Source organism: Rhincodon typus, chromosome 26, assembly GCF_021869965.1.
Source record: "Rhincodon typus isolate 14 chromosome 26, sRhiTyp1.1, whole genome shotgun sequence".
NCBI lineage: Eukaryota > Metazoa > Chordata > Chondrichthyes > Orectolobiformes > Rhincodontidae > Rhincodon > Rhincodon typus.
The window spans coordinates 4182679-4202819 of record NC_063357.1 but is presented as its reverse complement, the minus strand read 5'-3'; the positions used below and the strand labels follow the sequence as shown (position 1 = coordinate 4202819).

The following is a 20141-nucleotide window of genomic DNA, read 5'->3' as shown; positions in this document are numbered from 1 at the left end:
CAATAAAGAAAAGCACAAAGAAAAGAATAGAGGGGCAGTTGAGAAAAGGTGAGACACCAGAGTTGCTGAAAGATAAAAGACAACATATATCTTTTGTGATACTGCAGAGGAATAATAGAAAAAAGTCGAGAAATTACAGGTGGAGATTGAAAAAGATAGATGTGGGGCACAGAGATAGTAGGAGCTGCAGATGCTGGAGAATCTGAGATAACTAGGTGAGGAGCTGGACGAACAGAAGGATACTCACACAAAGAGATAACATAATAAGAGAATCAGACAAAGGCACAATGAGGGAAAGCAAATAAAATCAGAGCGTTAGAATGACAAACAAATCCAGTGCACAAGCAAATGAGGTCTAGCTTTGAGCTAGGTTGGTTAAAGCATTCAGACAAACTTTTTCCCAGGCCAGGTTACAATCTATTAATTTTATTAATCAGTCTGATTGGAATTACGGCTTAGTAAAACTAGCAGCAAAAACAGTGCTCAACATTTCATTGCAAAAATGCAAGAAGCCAGCCACTTCTAGTATTGAAGCAAATCTACAGCTATAGGGAAAGGCAATCAGGCCACAATTTACTTACTGCAGTGCAGGAAGACTAACGTGGTATTGGCAACTTAATAATGACAGGTATGAGGAAGAGTTCAATCACTCCACAGCCTGAATGTCTAGCTTTGATCGTTTGTGTGAGAACGCCGGAGGCACAGTATCTCTGATAAAGAGTGACAATTCATTTCTTGACCTGACGCTTTTACTGTATTTATACCACAGCCCTGATTAGAATCTAATCTGGATCAAAGAATGACGGGTGGAGAATCTGTGGTGGCGCCAGTTCATGGTCATGATTCTGTATGTGGTGAGTTCCTGCTTTCGAGGGCAAGGGAGGGGAGGAAGTGCTGAACAGATGGAAAAGGCTTAACTGAATCAACAGCAAAAAAAAGTGGATAGTCCATGCCTGGCATTTGCTGGTAATGAATATTCTTAAGAATAAGAATAATATTCTTAAGAAGCACCTTTCTCAATCTCAGAACATCCCAAGCACATTACATTCAAAGTGTATTCCCTCTTGTAATATACAAAACACAGCAACCAATGTGTACACGGCAAGGTCTCACAAACAGCAATGCAATAAATTACTAATGAATTTTTAAAAATTATGTTGCTTGAGAGATAAATGCTATCCGGGACACTGGGATAACTGCCCTGGTTTTCTTCAGAGTGAACAATGAGATCTTTGAAGTCTATCGACTGCATTTAAAAAATGATAGATTTTTCTAGAAGCTAGAGTTGTCAAGGGTATAAGGAAAGCATAGGAGTATGGCAACGTGATAGAGGAACAGCCATGATTTTTCTGAATGGTGGAGTCAATGGGTTGAACGGCTTACTCCTGCGCCTTTTTTCTATGCTTCTATCTCAGGCAGCAGTTGGACATTCCTGTTTAACACCCACAGACGGTACAGTGCTCGCTCAGTACAACAATTAAGTATTAATCTAGATTTTGACTCTGGCGTGGACTCAATCCCATAGCCTTTTGATTCAAGAGGTGAGAGAAGTAACAGTGCGTTGTGGCTGATGCAGGCAGCAACTGGAACTGGGTACATATTTGGGATTTAAAAGAATAGAGCGAGAAAATAAACCAGTTTAAAAATGCATAAAATAAAACTAATGATAAATAGATAATGAGATAAATGTGGAATTAATCTAAATCGAGTGGGTTAGGTTTGATTTTGAATGGAATTGAACTAAATCAAGATCATGTAAATATGCGATTGATTCATCCCACAGATGTATAACAGGGCCAACAATTCAGCTGATTTATTTTCACACCAGTTCCGCATTGAAAAATAAAATAAGGTAGATTAATTTAACATATTTCTCTGCATTGTGCATGTTGCTCTATTTCTCACCTGCATCACATGATTAGTTCCTTTAGTGAAGTGTCAACGAATAAGAGCCATGGCAATAAACCTCTGCTTCAGATCATTGATGGCAAATATAGACAGTGCCTGTCAGATACATCTCAATCAGGATGAAGAACTGATATACCAGTATCTGTACTATTATTTTGACACAAAAGAACTTTATCCCAAAATCAGGTGTGCAAGTTTGGAGCAACTTCCATTTGTGAATCTCCCACATATAAGTGGAGGACCTGTTTCTCATCTGTAAGTTAAACCTAAAGCACCCCTCTGTCATTTTCCTGTTCCAATCCACACTCCATCTTGTATTCTATCTCTTTATTCTCTTCCAACATTTACTCCTGTGACACTTTCTTCATTCATTATCCCCAGGCTCAACTATATACTCTACATAGAATTCCGACTTTGTTTTCCCTTTCATAACCCTGTCCCTACAACAGTCACTTCTCCCTAAAATGCTCTTCTTACACTATTCCCTCTGATCAGTATTTCCTCCCTCTGTTATTCACTTTTTTGATAAACCTGCCTGTGTGGTTTCCGTTCTCCTGGTATTTTGTCTTTCCAGTATTCCCTTCAGCAAGTCCCTTGCTTTGATATTCTTTTTGATACTCCTTCCTTTATAATCTCTCCAGCTGTTTCTCTTGTTCAATTTTCACACTGATTTTCAAGAATATTTGTTGTTCTCTGTGTATTCTGATGTTATTGTTGGAATGGAGGCGTTTCTGAAACTGGGAACTGAATAACCGGATGTTAGTTCAGATTACCACAGTGCTCCTCTCACCCTGCCCTGTCATACAGATGTGATCATGATATAGATGATGTACGAGAACTGGCCAAGAACAAACATTATACAAGTATTGCAATCAGACCTGGTAAGAAAAACTCCCAGTGTAACCACTGCTCCCCACCACTGCCCACTCCCCCACAACACTACCGACCTTCGCTTTGCTAAATCAGGGGTAGAGAAACAGGAATTATCCATCAGGGTGGAGACTGTAAAATGATTGATAGTAATCTTCACAGGCTGAAACCTTAACTTGGCAGATACTCAAGGTAGGAACTGGAGGGGGGAATTATCCAATTTGGTTTTAAATATGAAAGGGTTTTGCAGTTGTAATTTGTTTTTATAGGATCATTTCATGAGGTGAGGCAAGGTACAGGTTGAGGTACATTTCAAACACCTGCATTATTTCATTTCTGTGCTACATTTTAGGGTGTGATAAAACAAGGTAAATCTGATGATGGATAGTACCACGAGTAAATGGCCCTGGAAAGGTGATGCTGTGCAAATTTGATGAGAGTACCAGGATTAATCTCTGACCTATGCAGAGTTAATTATTTGCCTAAAAAGAAATGTCCTGGTAGTTACAACTGGCTTTGGTAATTGTGTACTGAGGTGAGGTGGAAGGATTATTTGGTCCTGATTTACTTTGCCTAAGGTTGCAAGTATACTGAGCACCTCCTAAGTTAAAATATCCAGCTGCATGGTCACATGTCAAGAATGTCCATTGAATCCATATCCCAGCGAAGCCCATGTGCCACTGTTAGTGCCTGTCAAATCATAACCCAGCAAGTATCAGTTCCTAAGGATCCCACATCTAAGCAATAGTGCTAATAGAGCCCAGTACCTCAGCAAGAATCAGAAATTATTTATCCCGGATCCCAACAAGAATCAACACAAATGAATTTGATAACCTAGTGCAAATCAAAACACATGGAATCCTTGTCAGGCTCAGAAAAGGCCAGTTGAACATAGGCTAGAGTCACAGTTAATACTCTTGAAATGTTTACCCAATGAGAGGCAATTCTCATTGCCTCACTCAATATGCTCTGCAATCCCAGTTACAGTCAGTATCTATGGAATCTATATTCCAGTGAGAGTTAGTGTTTATGGAAACTACACTTTAGACAAGATCAATGTCTTTGGAAGCTATACTCTAGTGAGATTCAGTTTCTGTGGAACCCATACCACAAGGAGAGTGAGTGTAAGCCACTGTCTGTGAAATTGTACCCTAGTGAGAGTCAGAGTGTCTGTTGAACCAAAACCCCAGTAAGAATCCATATCAATGGAAGATGTACTCCAGTGAGATTCAATATCTGTGGACCTTTATGTAAGTGAAAGTTGAAATTAACTGTCTTTGTAAGCTCTGTACCTCAGTGAGACTCAATGTGTGTAGGACTCATACATGTGTGACAGTCAATGTCAACAGAATCCATACCCCACTGAATGTTAGTGTATGTGTGGACCCCACACCCCAGTCAGAGTCAGCGTGTGGAACCCTTACCCTAATGAGAGACAGCGTCTGGGGATAGGACAGTGGCAAATAGAATTTAATCCTGAAAAGTGTGAGGTAATGCATTTCGAAGGACTAACTAGGCAAGGGAGTACATAATGAATGACAGGACCCTAGGAAGTACTGAAAATCAGAGGCCTAGGTGTACATGCCGACACATCCTTGAAGGCAATAAGACAGGTGGATAAGATTGTTACAAAGGCATATGGGATACATGCCTTTATGTCAAGGCATTGAATGCAAGAGCAGTGAGGTTATGATGGAGCTGTAATAATCATGAGTTAGACCACAGGTGGAGTATTGTGTACAGTGCTGGTCACCATACTCTGGAAGGAAGGGTGTGATAGCTCTAGGGAGGGTGCAGATAAGATTCACCAGAACACTGGCCAATCTGGAGAATTCCTGCTTTGACGAGAGACTAGATAGGCTGGAGTTATTTTCCTTGGAGCAGAAAACGCTGGACAGGATTTTCTTGAGGTATACAAAGAAGGGCATAAATTGGGTAGATAGGAAGAAACATTTCCCCTTGGTAGAGGTATTAATAATAAGAAAACATAGATTTAAAGTAAAGGGCAGGAGGTTTAGAAGGGATTTAAGATGACATTTTTCACCCAGTGGGTGGTGGGTGTTTGGAACTCAGTGCCTGAAAGGGTGGTAGAGTTGGGAACCCTTCAGACATTTAAGAAGTATTTAGATGAACACTTGAAACACCACAGCATACAAAGCAATGGGCCAAATGCTGGAAAATAGAGCAAAGTGGATAGGTGCCAGACCAGCAGTGCAGACACAACATGCCAAAGAGTGTCTTACTGTGCTGTAAAAACTCTATGACTCTGTAACTCGTATCCTAGTGATAGTTAGTATCAGTGGAACCTATACCCTAGTGAGAGGCAGTGTCTGTTGAACCAATACCCCTGTGAGGTTCAGTGTGTGTGGGATTCATATGCCAGCGAGAGTCAAAGTCCATGGAATGTACACACCATTAACAATTAGTGTCTGTGAAACCTGTATGACAATGAAATTCATATTTTCTGAAAAGAAGGAAATCTAGCCAAAAGAATTTTTGGAAAACAGCAAAATTCCCAAAATTCAACAATCTCAACGTCCTCACATGGACAACATGTTCAGAGATGATTCATTCAGCAAATCATTGTGTTGCTGTTTGTGGTTTGTGTATTGTGGTTGCTCAGCCTGTTCTTGAGGGAGCAGCTCAGTCCAAATGAGAAAACCGATGGCTGCTGATTATATTGGTGGCCTCGGACTCAGACAGGATTTCAGTGACTGATGCATAAAGGCTCCAGTCAATCGCCCACACTTTTACCATCACAACCTGCAATCCGGGAGATGGCAAAATCACGTTGCCTTCATGAATGCACTGTTGTTAAATGGGGAAACGTCATCTCAGACCCTGCAACCTTGTTAGGAAGGTGGGGATTTGAGACCCTGACTCCATAACATTGAACTCATTGGCATGAAAGCACAAAAAGTGTCTAAATCAACTCTCCAAGAGCACTGTGGGTGTAACAACACCACATGAACTGCAGTGGTTCAAGAAGGCAGCTTACTCCCACCTTCTCCTGGCCTTGCTGGTGATTCCCACTTCCCATAAATGAATACAAGAAAGTTGGAACTGTCCCACTTTTCTTTCAACAAAGCGTTATAAATTTAAAACCAAATTTTTTGAACCAGAAACACAGTAGCCATAGCTTGACAGCAGAACAGAGTGCCAGTGCTTTTTGCTGTAACCTTGCTGTATAATGCAAGTGTATCTGGGTGTAATTCCAGAGCCTAAAAGGAAAAAGGTTTGTTTGTAGGATTCGTCATATGGTCCTATCTGAGATTTCACTTGGGATTAACAAAGGGAAGGAGAGAAAATTGGAGGATAACTCTCCCTGGCCACTCATGCCAAAGCTCTTTACACAGTACTCTGAAGCACTGGTCAAGGGGTGCTGATAACCTTCCAGCTTGAGAAAGGTATAGTGGAAGACAAAAAGTTTCTTTAGCACTTATTTTAAACAGAAAAATTTAGCATCAACAGATTAACACAAATACTTACAAACATGCCTCTTATTTTCACTGCAGGTTTGTTAATTCACTGTGCAACTTCAATTTTTCTAAATTAAAGGCCTGATGTGCCAGGTGTAGGATGCAGCAGAGATGAGAGGTTCCTACCTCAATTCCCAGTCTGGGATGGCTGCAGTCAACATCTGCTCCATATGAGCTCGGGAAGAAAATAAACAGCCAGGTTCCTCCACCTGATTACTAGTCACTGATCTTGCAGGAAAGGGGCTTTATGTGGTCATCAATTGAGGGAGGGAATTAATTCTTCTCTAGAGCCAAATTATCATGAAACCTGACAACATGGAATAAATACCCGAGGATTGACATTTCTGTGGATGCTGCAGGATAGAAAGAGTCAGGACTTCAAGGGGGACAAAACTAGGTAGGGGAAAAAAAATGCTCATTAATAGCTGCTAATATTTAAAGGGATTTTTGTGAACCTTTGCACTGAAATCCCATTAGCAATCTCTGCCCTCACAATTTCTTTTCAAACTTTTTCCTTTGGAATTTAGAAACACGGACCACAGAGGCCTCAGAGTCTGGAACTAAGTTCAAAGACGCCTACAGTTTACTCCTGTGATCCTTGCTGTTTCAAGTATACTCACACTAACCATTTCACTTCCCTAACCTCTTCTGCACCCCACCATCCCACTATAGCAAGGAGATCAACAGCACTCACAGCTTTAGGAAAGTTAAGTGAGTCAGAGGACAGATTACTCCCTGTGCTGTTTAATATGATGGAATTCCTTTCACAGGAATCTACTGAAAGGACAAGAACTCTTTAGATAACAGTAGGTTTCTGATAAAACTTAAAACTGTGTCAATTTAAGGCAAAAAAGCAAAACCACACACACAGACACACACAACATGGCTCTCTCTAACCTTACAAATAAAAGGGCTGCCACTTTGCAACATGTTTAAATTGACAAATGGAAACAAACAAGAAATGATGTAGATGTCAGTACAGCCTTGATCCAGCAGCTTTGAGCCCTTCCGTTTGTCAGTGTATGAAATTGGTGGGGAGTAAAGGGGATTTGCCAGCTCTGGAGAATTAGAAAGCCCAAAAGGCACTTGCAAGCTACACAAATCAGCATAAATTGGAAACTACAGGGGGAAAGCCTTCACCTCTCCACCTTCCCGCAACTACTATTCAGATGACACTGTTTCAGTCCAGCCGTTACTGGGTGGGGGCAGAGAAAGTTCATGTCTCATGTTCCACTCGGTTGATCTACGCATTATTTGTTGCAATAAAGTTTGTACAATAAGAGGGACACAAGCTCCGATGTTAATGGAGGTGGTGGCTGGAGGGATGGGAGAGCGTGCTTAGTTGAAACTTGTGGGGAAGAGGCTGAGTGGCTGGCTTTCATTGGTGGGCAGTGGTGAGCGGTAGCCCTCAAAATTGCGCGGGATGCTTCCGCTGGTGGAACCGGAACTGTTGCTCAGGGTCTCGATACTTCCTTCTCGCTGGAGCTCTGCAAAAGAAATAGGAGAGAAACTTTTAAGCCTTCAGGGTGTAGGAAATCAAACCCGCCTTGCAAACTTTCCCCTCTCCTTACGTGGAGAATCGTCTTGGGGGGTACAATTCCTGCTAACACCAGCCACCCACTCGCTCTGTACTCAAGTGTCCATGCTCTAGGAAAACTGAAAAAAAAACTTGAACTTGTGCAAGAACCTTTAACAGCTGCAGCATACCCGTTAAACTTTACAACTAATTAAATAATTTTGAATTGTAGTTACATCGTAAGATCGGAAGCAAAGCAGTCAGTTTATATACAGCGAGATTCCACAGCAATAATGCAATAAATGACAACAATCTGTTTGTTTAGTGATGCTGAGTGAGGAATAAATATTGGTCAGCACGTTGGTTTTCTTTGAAATAACGCCATGGGATATTTTACAGCCAGATGAGGGCAGACGGGACGTGGATGTAAGTTTAACTCAGGAACAGGAACCTCAGCTGATTTCCACCCTACAGCACCACCCCCGCCCCACGGCAGCCAAGCAGGGTGTGTCACCAGACCAAGTCAGCAATGGCCAGAGATTGAACCAGGCCTGCGATACTCAGTTCTATACTGGAGTGTGCAATTATGCATTGAGTCATTGAATAAATGGAAGCCGATTCTTTCACAGAATAGTTCCATTAAAGAGGACGGAGGGAGAAAGAAAGAACGTGAAGGAGTGCGTGACGCCCCGCTTAATGACTCACTGGCTCTGACTAAAAATCTCTCAATAAGAGGCAACATCTGGAATCTATGCTTGAAGTTTGCTTTTGATTACTGGACTGAATGTTTAATCTATTTAGTACTCTGCAGGCAGTGTTTCCTGATTCAGGAAATGTGCAGGGGGTAGGTGGCGTGTTTGTGTGTCCACATTAATGCTTTTCTGTCACCCAACAACTGGAGCTGTAGAAAGGGGTGGCCTGCTATTCCTGCTTTGGAGATACAACTTCTTCAGGCAACTCCATTTCCCCATCAATGGCATAAACAAGGCTTGGAGGTGCTTGATGACTTGCTTATATTTCACTCACAGAGGAACTAACAGGAAAATTCTTGACTTATTTTTAAGGCAGAGGTAGAGGGATCCTTGTTAAGGAAGGAAGTGAAAGGTTATCAGGGGTAGGTACGATTGTGAAATTGGGGTTTCAATCAGATCAACCTTACTGAATGGCTGAGTAGGATGGAGGGGCTGAATGGCCTGCTCCTGCTCCTATTTTATCTGTTCATATGTAAATTTAGCTTAGTTGGTGGTGCACACACTAGGTAAAGAAGGCAGATACATCAACACCTGCTTAGTTTAGGTCAATAATTTTGTTTGGTAGGATCAAAGGTTCTGAAACACAATGGCACAGCCAATCACTACCTCTGTACCAGAAAACTCATACAGTCATACAGCACAGAAGCAGATCCTTCAGTCCAACCATGCTGACCGGATATCCTAAACTAACCTCATCCCATTTGCCAGCATTTAGCCCACTTCCCTCTAAACCCTTTCTATTCATGTATCCATCCAGATGTCTTTTAAATGTTGTAATTGTCTACCAGTCTCCATCACTTCCTCTGGCAGCTCATTTCCATACACACACCACCTTCTACGTGAAAATTTTGCCCCTTATGTCCTTTATTTTTCCCCTTTCACTTTAAATCTATGCCCTCTGGTTTAGGACTCCCTTATCCTGGAAAAAAAAACCTTGGCCATTCACCCTATCCACGGCCCTCATGATTTTATAAACCTCTATAAGGTCAACTCACAGCCTCTGATGTTCCAGGGAAAGTAGCCCCAGCCTATTCAGCCTTTCCCTATAGCTCAAACCCTCCAAACCCTGGAAATATCCTTGTAAATCTTTTCTGAACCCTTTCAAGTTTAACAACATCTTTTCCATAGCAGAGAGACCAGAATTGAACACAGTATTCCAAAAATGGCCTAACCAATGTCCAATACAGCCACAGCATGACATCCCAACTCCTATACTCAATGCACTGACCAATGAAGGCAAACGCCTTCTTCACTACCCTATCTGTGACTCGACCTTCAAGGAACTATGAACATGAACCCAAAGGTCTCTTTGTTCAGCAACACTGCCCAGGACTTTACCATTAAGTGTGTAATTCCTGCCCCGATATGCCTTACCAAAATACAACAAAATAAACTCCTTCTGCCACTCCTTGGCCCATTGGCCCATCAGATCAAGGTCCTGTGGTGCTCTGAGATAACCTTCTTTACTTTCGTATTAACTCTCTGCCTCCCACCATTGACATTAAAGGGGTCACTTTTATTAACCAGTACAAGGATGGAAAATGGAGACTTAAGCATTCAGATAAAATCCAACAGTGAACTCAGCAAAACATCTTGACATTTATCTAAATTAAACTCCATCTCCCACTCCTCGGCCCATCAGCCCATCTGATCAAGGTCCCATTGTACTCTGAGACAACCTTCTTCACAGTCCACTATACCACCAATGTTGGTGTCATCTGCAAACTTACTAACCATTCTTCCTATATTCACATACAAATCATGTTGACAAAATGTAGTGGACCGAGCAACATTCCTTGTGGTGAGAATGTGGAATATTGAGGGAAATAGTACAGCTATGTTTAGGGGGATGCTTGTTAAACATGAGAGTGAAAGAAACTGAAGGATATTCTGTCAAGGGTAAGGTGAATCATGGTGGGAAGAGGCTCACACGGAGCTGAAACACCAGCAAGGACTGTATGCCTTATTTCTGATCTGTAAATTCTATATAATTTAAATGTTCTGAGTCTTGCTCCAATTGGTGGAAAATCCAGGCCATTGGTGCAAATGAGTGAAAATGATCTGTTTGCAGTATAAGTAAATAATCCTGCACATGTCCCTGACCTCTAAATGGTTAGTGGGTGTGTAATTCTTAACTGTATCCAGAACAGTCAGTAGGGAATACGAACACACGAACATGGAACAAGAGTAGGCCACTTGGCTGTTTCAGTCTGCTCCACTATTCAATAAGATCATGTCTGGTCTGATTTGAATCTCAGTTCTATATTCCTGTATATCCCTGATAATCTTTCATCACTCAAGAATCTATCTACCTCTGCCTTAAAATAATTAAATATTCTGCATCCATTGTCTTTTGAGGAAGGGAATTCCAAAGACTCGCAACCTTCTGAGAGAAAAAATGTTTTTTCATTTCTGTCCCAAATGGGCAATCCCTTATTTTTAAACTATGATCCCAAGTTCTAGATTTTGCCACATCATTGAACATCATTTTGATATCCATCCAGTCAAGTCTCCTCAGGATCTTATGTTTCATAGAGTCATACAGCATGGAAACAGACCCTTTGGTCCAACTCATTCATGACCAAGTTTTCCAAACTAAACTAGTCCCACTTGCCTGTGCTTGGCCCATATCCCTTTAAACCTTCCCTATTCATGTAGCTGTCCAAATGTCTGTTAAATATTGTAACTGTACCTGCATCTACCACTTCCTCCGGAGAATACAGGCCTAGCCTGTCTAACCTTTCCTTAAAGGCAATCCGCTCATTCCAGGTATTAGAAAACTTCTGAACCACTTACAATGCATTAACATCCTTGAATAAGTATGATGGCCTGTACTATGCACAGTACTCCAGATGGGGTCTCACCAATGCCCTGTATAACTAAAGCATAACCTTGCATTCAATTCCACTCATAACAAACCATAGCAGTCTATCAGCTTTCCTGATTACTTGCTGTAATTTAGAATTGCTTCTTAAGCTGGAGACAATTCCATGGCAGGCACATCCCACTCAAAACAGACCAGACCTTTGGAATTGATTGTGCTGCTAAAAAAAACTTTCTTTGAGGGACTCCTGCCTATTTTGCCAAGGTTGGTCCATCAACTGTCCATCCTGATGTTAGGTATGCAAGCATACAACAAATTCTGGAGTGACAGTTCTACTGTGAGCTTGAATTTTCTATATATCACCTCTAAAGGGTCCTAAATGAAGTCACTTTGGGCAATTGCAACCCAAATCGCATGGATTCTGATTCATTGTTTAAAGCTGTTCATGGCTTAACACTAAACCAACAACTTCATCCATTGATGCCATAATTATAACTCTGCATTGGAGACTGGAAGGGGGAAGATGGGCTACTTTTCAAATCCAGGGCTTATGACACATGGAATAATATGGCATAAAAGAGGCAATTTTAGCCATTGGGCCTGTGCTAACCCTCCAATTATTTTTCATCCACGGCCCTGCAAACGTTTTCCTTTCACTTATTTATCTTTTTGTTTGAATCAATCATTTTCTTTTGAACATTACCATTTAATCTGTTTACATAATTCTTTCCAGGTAACACATTGCTAGGAAAACATAATGAGAACTTGATCCTAAATTTAACCACAACAAAGCGTCTCTTGGCCAAAAATGGGTACTATCTGCCAGCCACAATGCCCTTTAGGGAGAGATGAAATGAAAACTGTGAGAAAATAAAAACTGAAAGGACAGCCCTGTTTCACTTTCTTTGCAGATCTTTAGGTCTTATATCAGAAACACACTTTTCAGTTTTGGGAACCTCCACTGCCGTCTCCTTGCTGAATTCAGGAAGTTAAGGTCCTAATTTGATTGTGTGTTGACACTAATGAATTATCCCACACTAATACTTCACTTATCCTGTCTGATTTTTCAACTTCATTTGGTGCTGGGACCAGCTGTCTCTGGTTAGATATCTCAGCATTAACTGCGTAGCATCCAGTTGAAAAATAAACATAGGCCAAAGCTGTAACCTGACTCTCAGCCCTTTTCAGTCAGCTCCTGAATTTGAAAGTCATGGTTTGTTCGATTTCTGGCTTTTTTATTCCCATCATCCACTCCCTTCTGTCATCTCTTTCCCTCCAGGGGTCTCCTGTCCCCCTGGTCTCCTTGATGTGGGCGGAAGGGTGAGTGGCCCATTCTGTGCTCAGCTGACAACACAATGAGATGGCCAGTTTCCTAGATAAGGAGTGGGAGAAATGTGTTACCACCAAGGAATGGAAATTACACTACCCATGAACTTCTGGGAAGCTACACTGAACCGATGTTAGACTGCTGGGACTATGGTCTTATTGTGCTGGCTGTGAGTATTCTGCATGGAATGAATTTTGGGAAGTGTCTAAGAAATGAACATCACAATAATTAGGAATTAATCAACAATCTCACGCTTGAGACTTCACAAGGGCAGCTTGTGTGGTGAATGGGAATATTTGTGTTGTCATACTTGGGGTCCTTCTGAGGTGATGGTTAAACCTGTTTTTGGTAGAATATTGAGTGAGCACTGATGTGCATCTAACCTACAGGACTATTAAAAAATAAGATTTTGTTGTGTGCAGTATGAAGGAAGTTTTGAGGATGCCTTCTTTAAGATGAGACATTAAGGCCATGGCATTATTTCAAAGAACAGAGGAATTCTCCTTGTGACATAGCCAATATTCATGTCTCAAATGCCACTATTATGTTATTTCATTGTGGTTTTTGTGAGCTTACTGTATGTAAATTGGGTGTGCTTTCATTGGTTGTAAAATGCTTTGGGAAATCTAAAAGTCATGAAAACTGCCATGTTAGTTAAAGCCGTTTAAGGCTGATTGACAGATGGAGGCAGTGGTGAGTAGTGTAGTTAGCTGGAGGTAACCTCCTGTCTTCCTTCAAGACCATTCCTACTTGTCATTTAGCTGCAGAAGGCCTTGTACAATGGCTGTTGAGGCCATTTTTAAAAGTTAAAGTAAAAAAGTTTGGAGAGAGGCCACTTCTACCTTGGGGTGCCATCTCTCTCACTTACCTGAGATGACAGGCTGCTGCTTCTTCAGTGCCAGAGAGCTTCCTACTGGTCCTCTAGCTTTTAGAGTCCACCCACCATCCATAATTGGACAGCAAACACCCCGCTGGCCATTTATTGGCCAATTTGGGCAAAATCAGAACTGGTTGTTTGCTCTAAACACAATATGGGTTTCTGATCTGTTTTTGACCGTGATGGCTTGGCCTCAAAATCATGCTTATGAGTTGTCCACATTGACCTTTTATTAAAACTTGTACTTTTTACCAACCTTATTTTGGAAATATATGTGGAGTAAGATTAATTCTACAGTAAATAACTCACCTTCTGACTCTCCAAAGCCTGTCTACTGTCCACAAGGCAGCAATAAGGATTGTGATGGAATAATCTGTACTTGCCTGGAAAAGCTCGACTCCCAACAACAGTCAAGAAGTTCAACATCACCCGACAAAGCACACATTTGCTTACTATACCATATACACTCACTCCCACTACTGACTGAATAAAACAAACACAGCTTGGCAACATTATATACTATATGTGAAATGTTCTGCAATGGTTTGCTAAAACTTCTACAACAATACCTTACAAATCTGTGACTTCTACCAACTAGAGGGTCAAGGGCAGTAGACAAGAGGAACAAACCTGCAAGTTTTCCACCAAGTCACAACCCATTCTCAGTTGGAACTATATTGCGGTTCCTTCACCAAAACTGGATCAAAATCCTGGAACTCCTTTTGTAACAGCACTTTGGGCATACCTACACCCAATGTTCTGAATCAATTCTATAAGGCAGTTCATAATCACCTTCTCAAAGACAGTTAGAGATGATCAACAAAGATCCTTCTGAAAAAGGGTCATTGGACTCAAAATATTAACTCTGATTTCTCTCTATAGATGCTGCCAGACCTGCTAAGTTTTTCCAGCAATTTCTGCTTCTCTTTTTGTTTCTGATTTCCAGCATGTGCAGTTCTTTGAGCTTTTTTATGATGCCAGCAATTCTCACATCCCATGAATGAATAAAAGAGATTCCGATTTCTTCCAGTCTACATTCATTCATTTCCATTCAATCATTCCTTCCCCAGTGTAATCATCTATGAATGCCTGTAATACTGCTTTCAATTTTTCTTCATATCTCCCCCTCTCTGTGCCCCTTCTGTCTGTTCATTCATCATTTTGACTTTGTTCTTTTACTCAAAGTGAAGTACAATATTTTCACTTACAACTCACAGCATGCTTCCTTCCATTTCACTCATCCACAGTTCACTCTTCATGTATGAACTTCAGCAAGAAGTACTGATTGACTACTTGTTTGCAGTGAGCACCTACAGGGGAAGTCAGGTTGACTTTTCCAGTCAGAATCCATGGGCACTGAGACTATTTATACTCTTCAAATACTGTCCTCTGAAGACAGACAGTTTGCACAATAGGGACTGAACTTGGAAGCTTCCTGGTCTGCAGTAACAATATAGCAGGCCGATTGCTGCACTTACATCCTTTAGTCTGTATAACAAGCTGCTGAATGTTTAAACATACAGTACGGTGATGGTGACCTTTTGCAGCTAACCATCCGTGCAAATACATATTGACACACAAAACCAGGCCCAGCTCCAGCGGCTCTGACACCCACTCACTTGGCCACTAGTCAGCCAACCTCTTCCTGGAAAAAAAGGCCAGGACATCACCTCCTTCTAATTTATCTCAAACACGGACCTTACTCAGCACAATTGTGTGTGTGTGTGTGTGTGTGTGTGTCTGTCTGTCTGTGTTAATTTTACCATTAATTTAATAGTAGTAACACATTAAAGATTCCCACAAGTTTGTGTTTATGTGAGCTTGGCTTTAGAATCCAGTGATCTGTGGTGATTGCAAGTGGCAGAAATCTTTGTCGGTAAAGGAGGTTTTGAAGTCTCTTTGTTGCAATGGGTGGGGTCATGACCTTTAATTACTGCCATCTTAGGACTTCCCATAAAAAGTACAGAAAATAATTTAACGGTTATGCATCTTTAAGATTTTTTTCTCACGTTAAAAATAATCTGCTTATTTATGGGAAATGGGATTTCTTTTCCCCCAGTGCTGTTTTGTTTTGATAGCTGGGAGAGGTGTGTGGGTTGCAGCAGAGTGAGGGGAGCTGGTGGCTAAGGCTCAGCAATAAGTGAATCCAACAGCTCAGTGTTAATACAGGACTAACGATGATTAACTACCAATTTGATCGCTGTGGCCTGACCCCCTGCTTAACGATGTATCTCTGGTTTATGGACTTTAGTTTTTAGATGAACTGTTTCACATTCCTCCCCATTTCACTGAACATCTGAATTTCAACACGGGTTGTCCCGAACTCCAGCAAAATAATTAGTAGGAGATCAGTGGCAACCCTCTCCAGCCCCCCAGAAATTGCATCAGAGGCTGTTTTCAGCTGATTACAAAATAACTGCAACCATTTATGTAGCACCTTTAACCTAGTGTAAAACATCTAAGGTCCTTCACAGGACAGTAATTAGAAAAAAAATTTGACAACATGCCTGAAAAGGAGATTTTAGGACAAAACAAAAGTCTGGTCAAAAGGTAGGCTTTGAGGAGCATCTTAGGAGATGGGAGAGGGGTGAAGAGATTTAGAACTCACAGTCAAGACAGCTAAAGGCATGGCCACCAATGTTGAGATGAAGGATGTAAGGGATGCACAAGAAGCCTGAACTGGGGAAACACAGAGATCTCAGAGTGTTAGAGATGATTAGACAGATTGGTGGGATGAAGCTAAGGAGGACTGGAACACCGAGATGACAATTTTAAACTGGAAATATTGTCAGCAAACACTGAAGTGATGGGCAAATGGGATTTGGTGCAAATTAGGATGCAGGCAGCAGAGTTTTCGATGAGCTGTAAGTTTGAGGCAGGCAAAAGAGGGCGATTGGTCAGGGAAGCAGAGTTTTATTTGTCAATCCGCCGTGCTAAATGTCAGAGCAGGACATCAAAAGTCGGAAGAGGTCGAGGACCCACTTTGAGGGATGCCTGGATGAAAATTAGAGAATTAAATATCTTGAATACCTTCAATGTGATTCTATAGAAATTCCACCCGAAATGTAACAGATCTATTTATAACATCATATAATAGAAACACTGCCATGTAACTCGAGGCATGTCTAGCTAGATTTGCAATGTAATATCCCCTTCAGCTTCAGACACTTAACACAATAAGGACCATCATCAAAGAGAACTTGTTATGTGTGCCAGGGAGAACTGAATCCCCACTCTAAATCAGGAAATAACCTTCAGATAAAGCACTAGCAAGCCTAGACAGTGACAGAATGCCCAAGCCATAGCCCAAGACCACGTTTAGCTTTTGGATGTGGTATTAAACCTAAGCACCATCTGCTTTCTCAGATGGATGCAAAAGATTCTATGACACTAATACGAAGAGGAGGGCTGTTATCTCCAGGGTCTGGGCCAGTATTTATCAATAAAACAGATAATCTTGCCATTGTCTTGTTGTTTGTTGGAATTTGCTATATGTAAATTAACTGGTGCATGTATTACATTTAAATAAATAACAATGCTTCAAAAGTACTTAATGGTTGTAATTTGCTTTGGGAAACATAAGATGGTGAAAAATGCTTCTTTTTCTTTTTTTTATTTTTCATTTCTCCACTTCCTGGTATAACCCAGCTATACAAAGGCGAGGTGGATCACTCTTCAGTTGAGCGTGGATTTCCAAATCTGTACATTTCATGGCCTTTAATGTGATGGATAATGATCTCCAGTAAAGGTGAGAACTAAGAAGGAGAAGGACTAGGAAGAACTGCATCATCTTTGATAAACCCAGGATGTTCAAAAGCAGTTCAAGTCAATAAATGTTCAAATGTAGTCGCTGTTGGAATGAAGGGAAATGTGGCATCCAATTTTCACCCAGTAAGCTCCCAAAACAGCAATGAGATAATTAACCAAATAATTTCTTTTTGATAGTGATGTAGGTTTTGCCATATATGTGGACCAGAAAATTGTGAGAATCTCGTCCATGAGTAGTGTTACAGAATTGATTATATCCACTAAGAGGACAAAAGGAGACTTGGTTTAAGGTCTCATTTAAATGACACAATCTCTGACAATGCAGCTCTCCATCAGTAATGTGTGGTAGTATCAATCTAAATGTTTCTATGCTATACAACATTATGAAATTGCATGCAGAACTCTCTGATGTGAGACTGGAATTCATTACTTTCTAATGCAGAAAGGACAATAAAGATCAATCACAATTATGCCTTTTGCTTTTACACAGCAAACAATGGCCAGTGTCCATTGAAGGCTCAATCCAAACACAGGGCCCAGTTGGAACTGTCTTGCTGTACAGAGTGGTGTTAAGAGTGTTAATTTTGTTGCCCCTATTCAAATTCACATCAAATCTATTCGCTAACATCCTTGTACTTGTTTAGCGCCTGGTCCACTATCTTCTTGATTTTAAAATTCTCATCCTTATTTCTCATCCCTCTCTATCTCTGTAATGTAGATGCCTTCAGTTGGCTGGACCTAAGCTCAGGCGTGCCCTGACTAATTCTCCCGAACTCACTTACCTCCTTTAAGACACTCTTTAAGTCTCCCTTTTGACCAAACATTTTGTCCAAGCTTTTGGTCATCTGTTTTTATCTGACTTAGAGTCAAATTTTTTCTTGCAATACTCTTTAAAATGCCTTAAAAGGTAGATTAAAGGTGCCTATAAAAATGCCTTGTTGAACATACCTTTGGGTTGAATCTTACGTATTTTTGGTAAAGTGAGAATCACGCCGAGTTCTGTGGAGTAATTCTCACTGTGAGGCTGAACGAGGTTTCTTGCTGTATCTTACCAAACCCACTGCATTAATTGCCATTCGTGATCTTGTGGCGAGAATCAATTCTATTTTCCATCCCATTTTACCATGCGCCATTTGCAGAGAAACTTGCTGCTCAGCGGAAACCCTCCCTAAGATTAACATCTCCTGCAGCTTTGCCATTTTCCAAAGCCCAATGCGCACTACTGGAATACTACCATCTGTGCAGCTTGTTTGTGGAAGGAGTGAGAAGAGATGGTGGAGCTTATATGAAAGGGACCTTGTGAATGGGGTGTTGGAGAACAGTCCTCTTCCCAGAGAATTGGCAGAGGAGGCCAAGTCACCATATCATGCCACAGCATGGTTAGAGATTGCCACCTGGGTCAATGCCATATCTACGGTGAGGAGGACTGAGCAGCCATCCTGGAAGAACTTCAATGATCATCTCCACTCCACTAGGGTATGTCAATAGTTATTACATTTCTTAAACCTTTGCATTTCACCATTCATGTGGTTGCTCCTGTAGACACTTCGCGTTTTGCCTGTAGCCACTTCGTAGCACACTTCAGCATACTCTTTAGCCAATAATGTTGCTTAATGGTTGGCATCTAGCACCAAATACATTGTATGGGCACAGGTAGGAATATACGTCTATGGCACAGGTGCACAGGAGTGTACATTAAATAGTGACAGGGAGATGCAAGACGAACAGGTGGTCAATGCTACAGGATGGCCATGGAGTAGGGACCCTGCATGCCTGTGTTGCCAAGATTACATGTGTGGGAGGATAGTTGTTCCCATGTTAATGCCCAGCAATTGGTTGCAGATGTAGGTTCCTCCCTCACAAGTCAGCTCACTTACCCCAGCCATTGTGAATTCCTTGATATTCTCCTCAAAATTGTGGTCTGCTCATGGCTTCATGATTGGAATGAGAGAAAGTGGTCATCTGCCAGTGGTTTTCTGCCTCAGCATTAACCTACCGTTGGGAACCCAACATCAGCATGTTCTTTCTAGGTGCCCATTCCATCAACCCCACAGACTTCACACTTTCCCAGGTGATCAACTAAGCTGTGTATATGTAACTTCAACTGCCTAGCTGTCCCCCCACCCCTTCCCACAGCACCCCATCCTCTTCAATTTCTCTGAACAAGGGTGATAAAATGACTGCGGTCTGACCCTTGAGCTACCTGACCTGCCAGTGCCAGCCCTAGCTGGTAGCTACATACGTGCCTGACTACAATAGTCCTTCCTCCTCAGACAAAAAGGAGACTAAGGACTGACCATTACCCACTCAGACACAGCCCCTTGTGCTGGAGGCTGCCCTTGACTAACCATGCTGAGCCACCCTGACTGATCAACGCCCCATGAGCTCCCCAAAGACTTCTGATGTGTCGAACTGCTTGTTGCAGATGTTACGTGTTTGGCATGAGGCTAAGACCACATGGGACAAGTACCAGACTGGTCATAGAATCGTAGAACACCTACAGTGTAAAAAGAGGCCATTCAGCCAATCAAATTAGCATTGACATGCCAAAGATCATCCCATCCAGAACCCCAACCCCATCCTAACCCTGTAACCTCACATTTACAATGAGCCAATCCACCTAAACTGCACATCTTTGGACTGTGGGAGGAAACTAGGGCACTCAGTGGAAACCTACACTGATGGGGGTACTTGTAAACTCCACACATACAGTCACGCAAGGCTAGAACTGAACCCGGGGTCCCAAGCGCTGTGAGAGAGCAGTACTGATCACTGAGTCATTGTGTCATCAGTTTGATGTACCACACTGACATCTGGCTA

At 41.6% G+C, this 20141-nt stretch overlaps 1 protein-coding gene across 1 annotated transcript in view; it reads right to left on the bottom strand.

Annotated features, from left to right (window-relative positions):
- Positions 1 to 413: 413 nt before the first annotated feature.
- Positions 414 to 20141, bottom strand: part of bcas3 (BCAS3 microtubule associated cell migration factor) — a 1061909-nt gene continuing 1042181 nt past the window's right edge. The window contains exon 23 of the mRNA XM_048612335.1: positions 414 to 7744. Within this exon, the coding sequence (XP_048468292.1) occupies positions 7596 to 7744 (149 nt within the window). The 3' untranslated portion in view covers positions 414 to 7595. The remainder of the gene's footprint in view (positions 7745 to 20141) is intronic.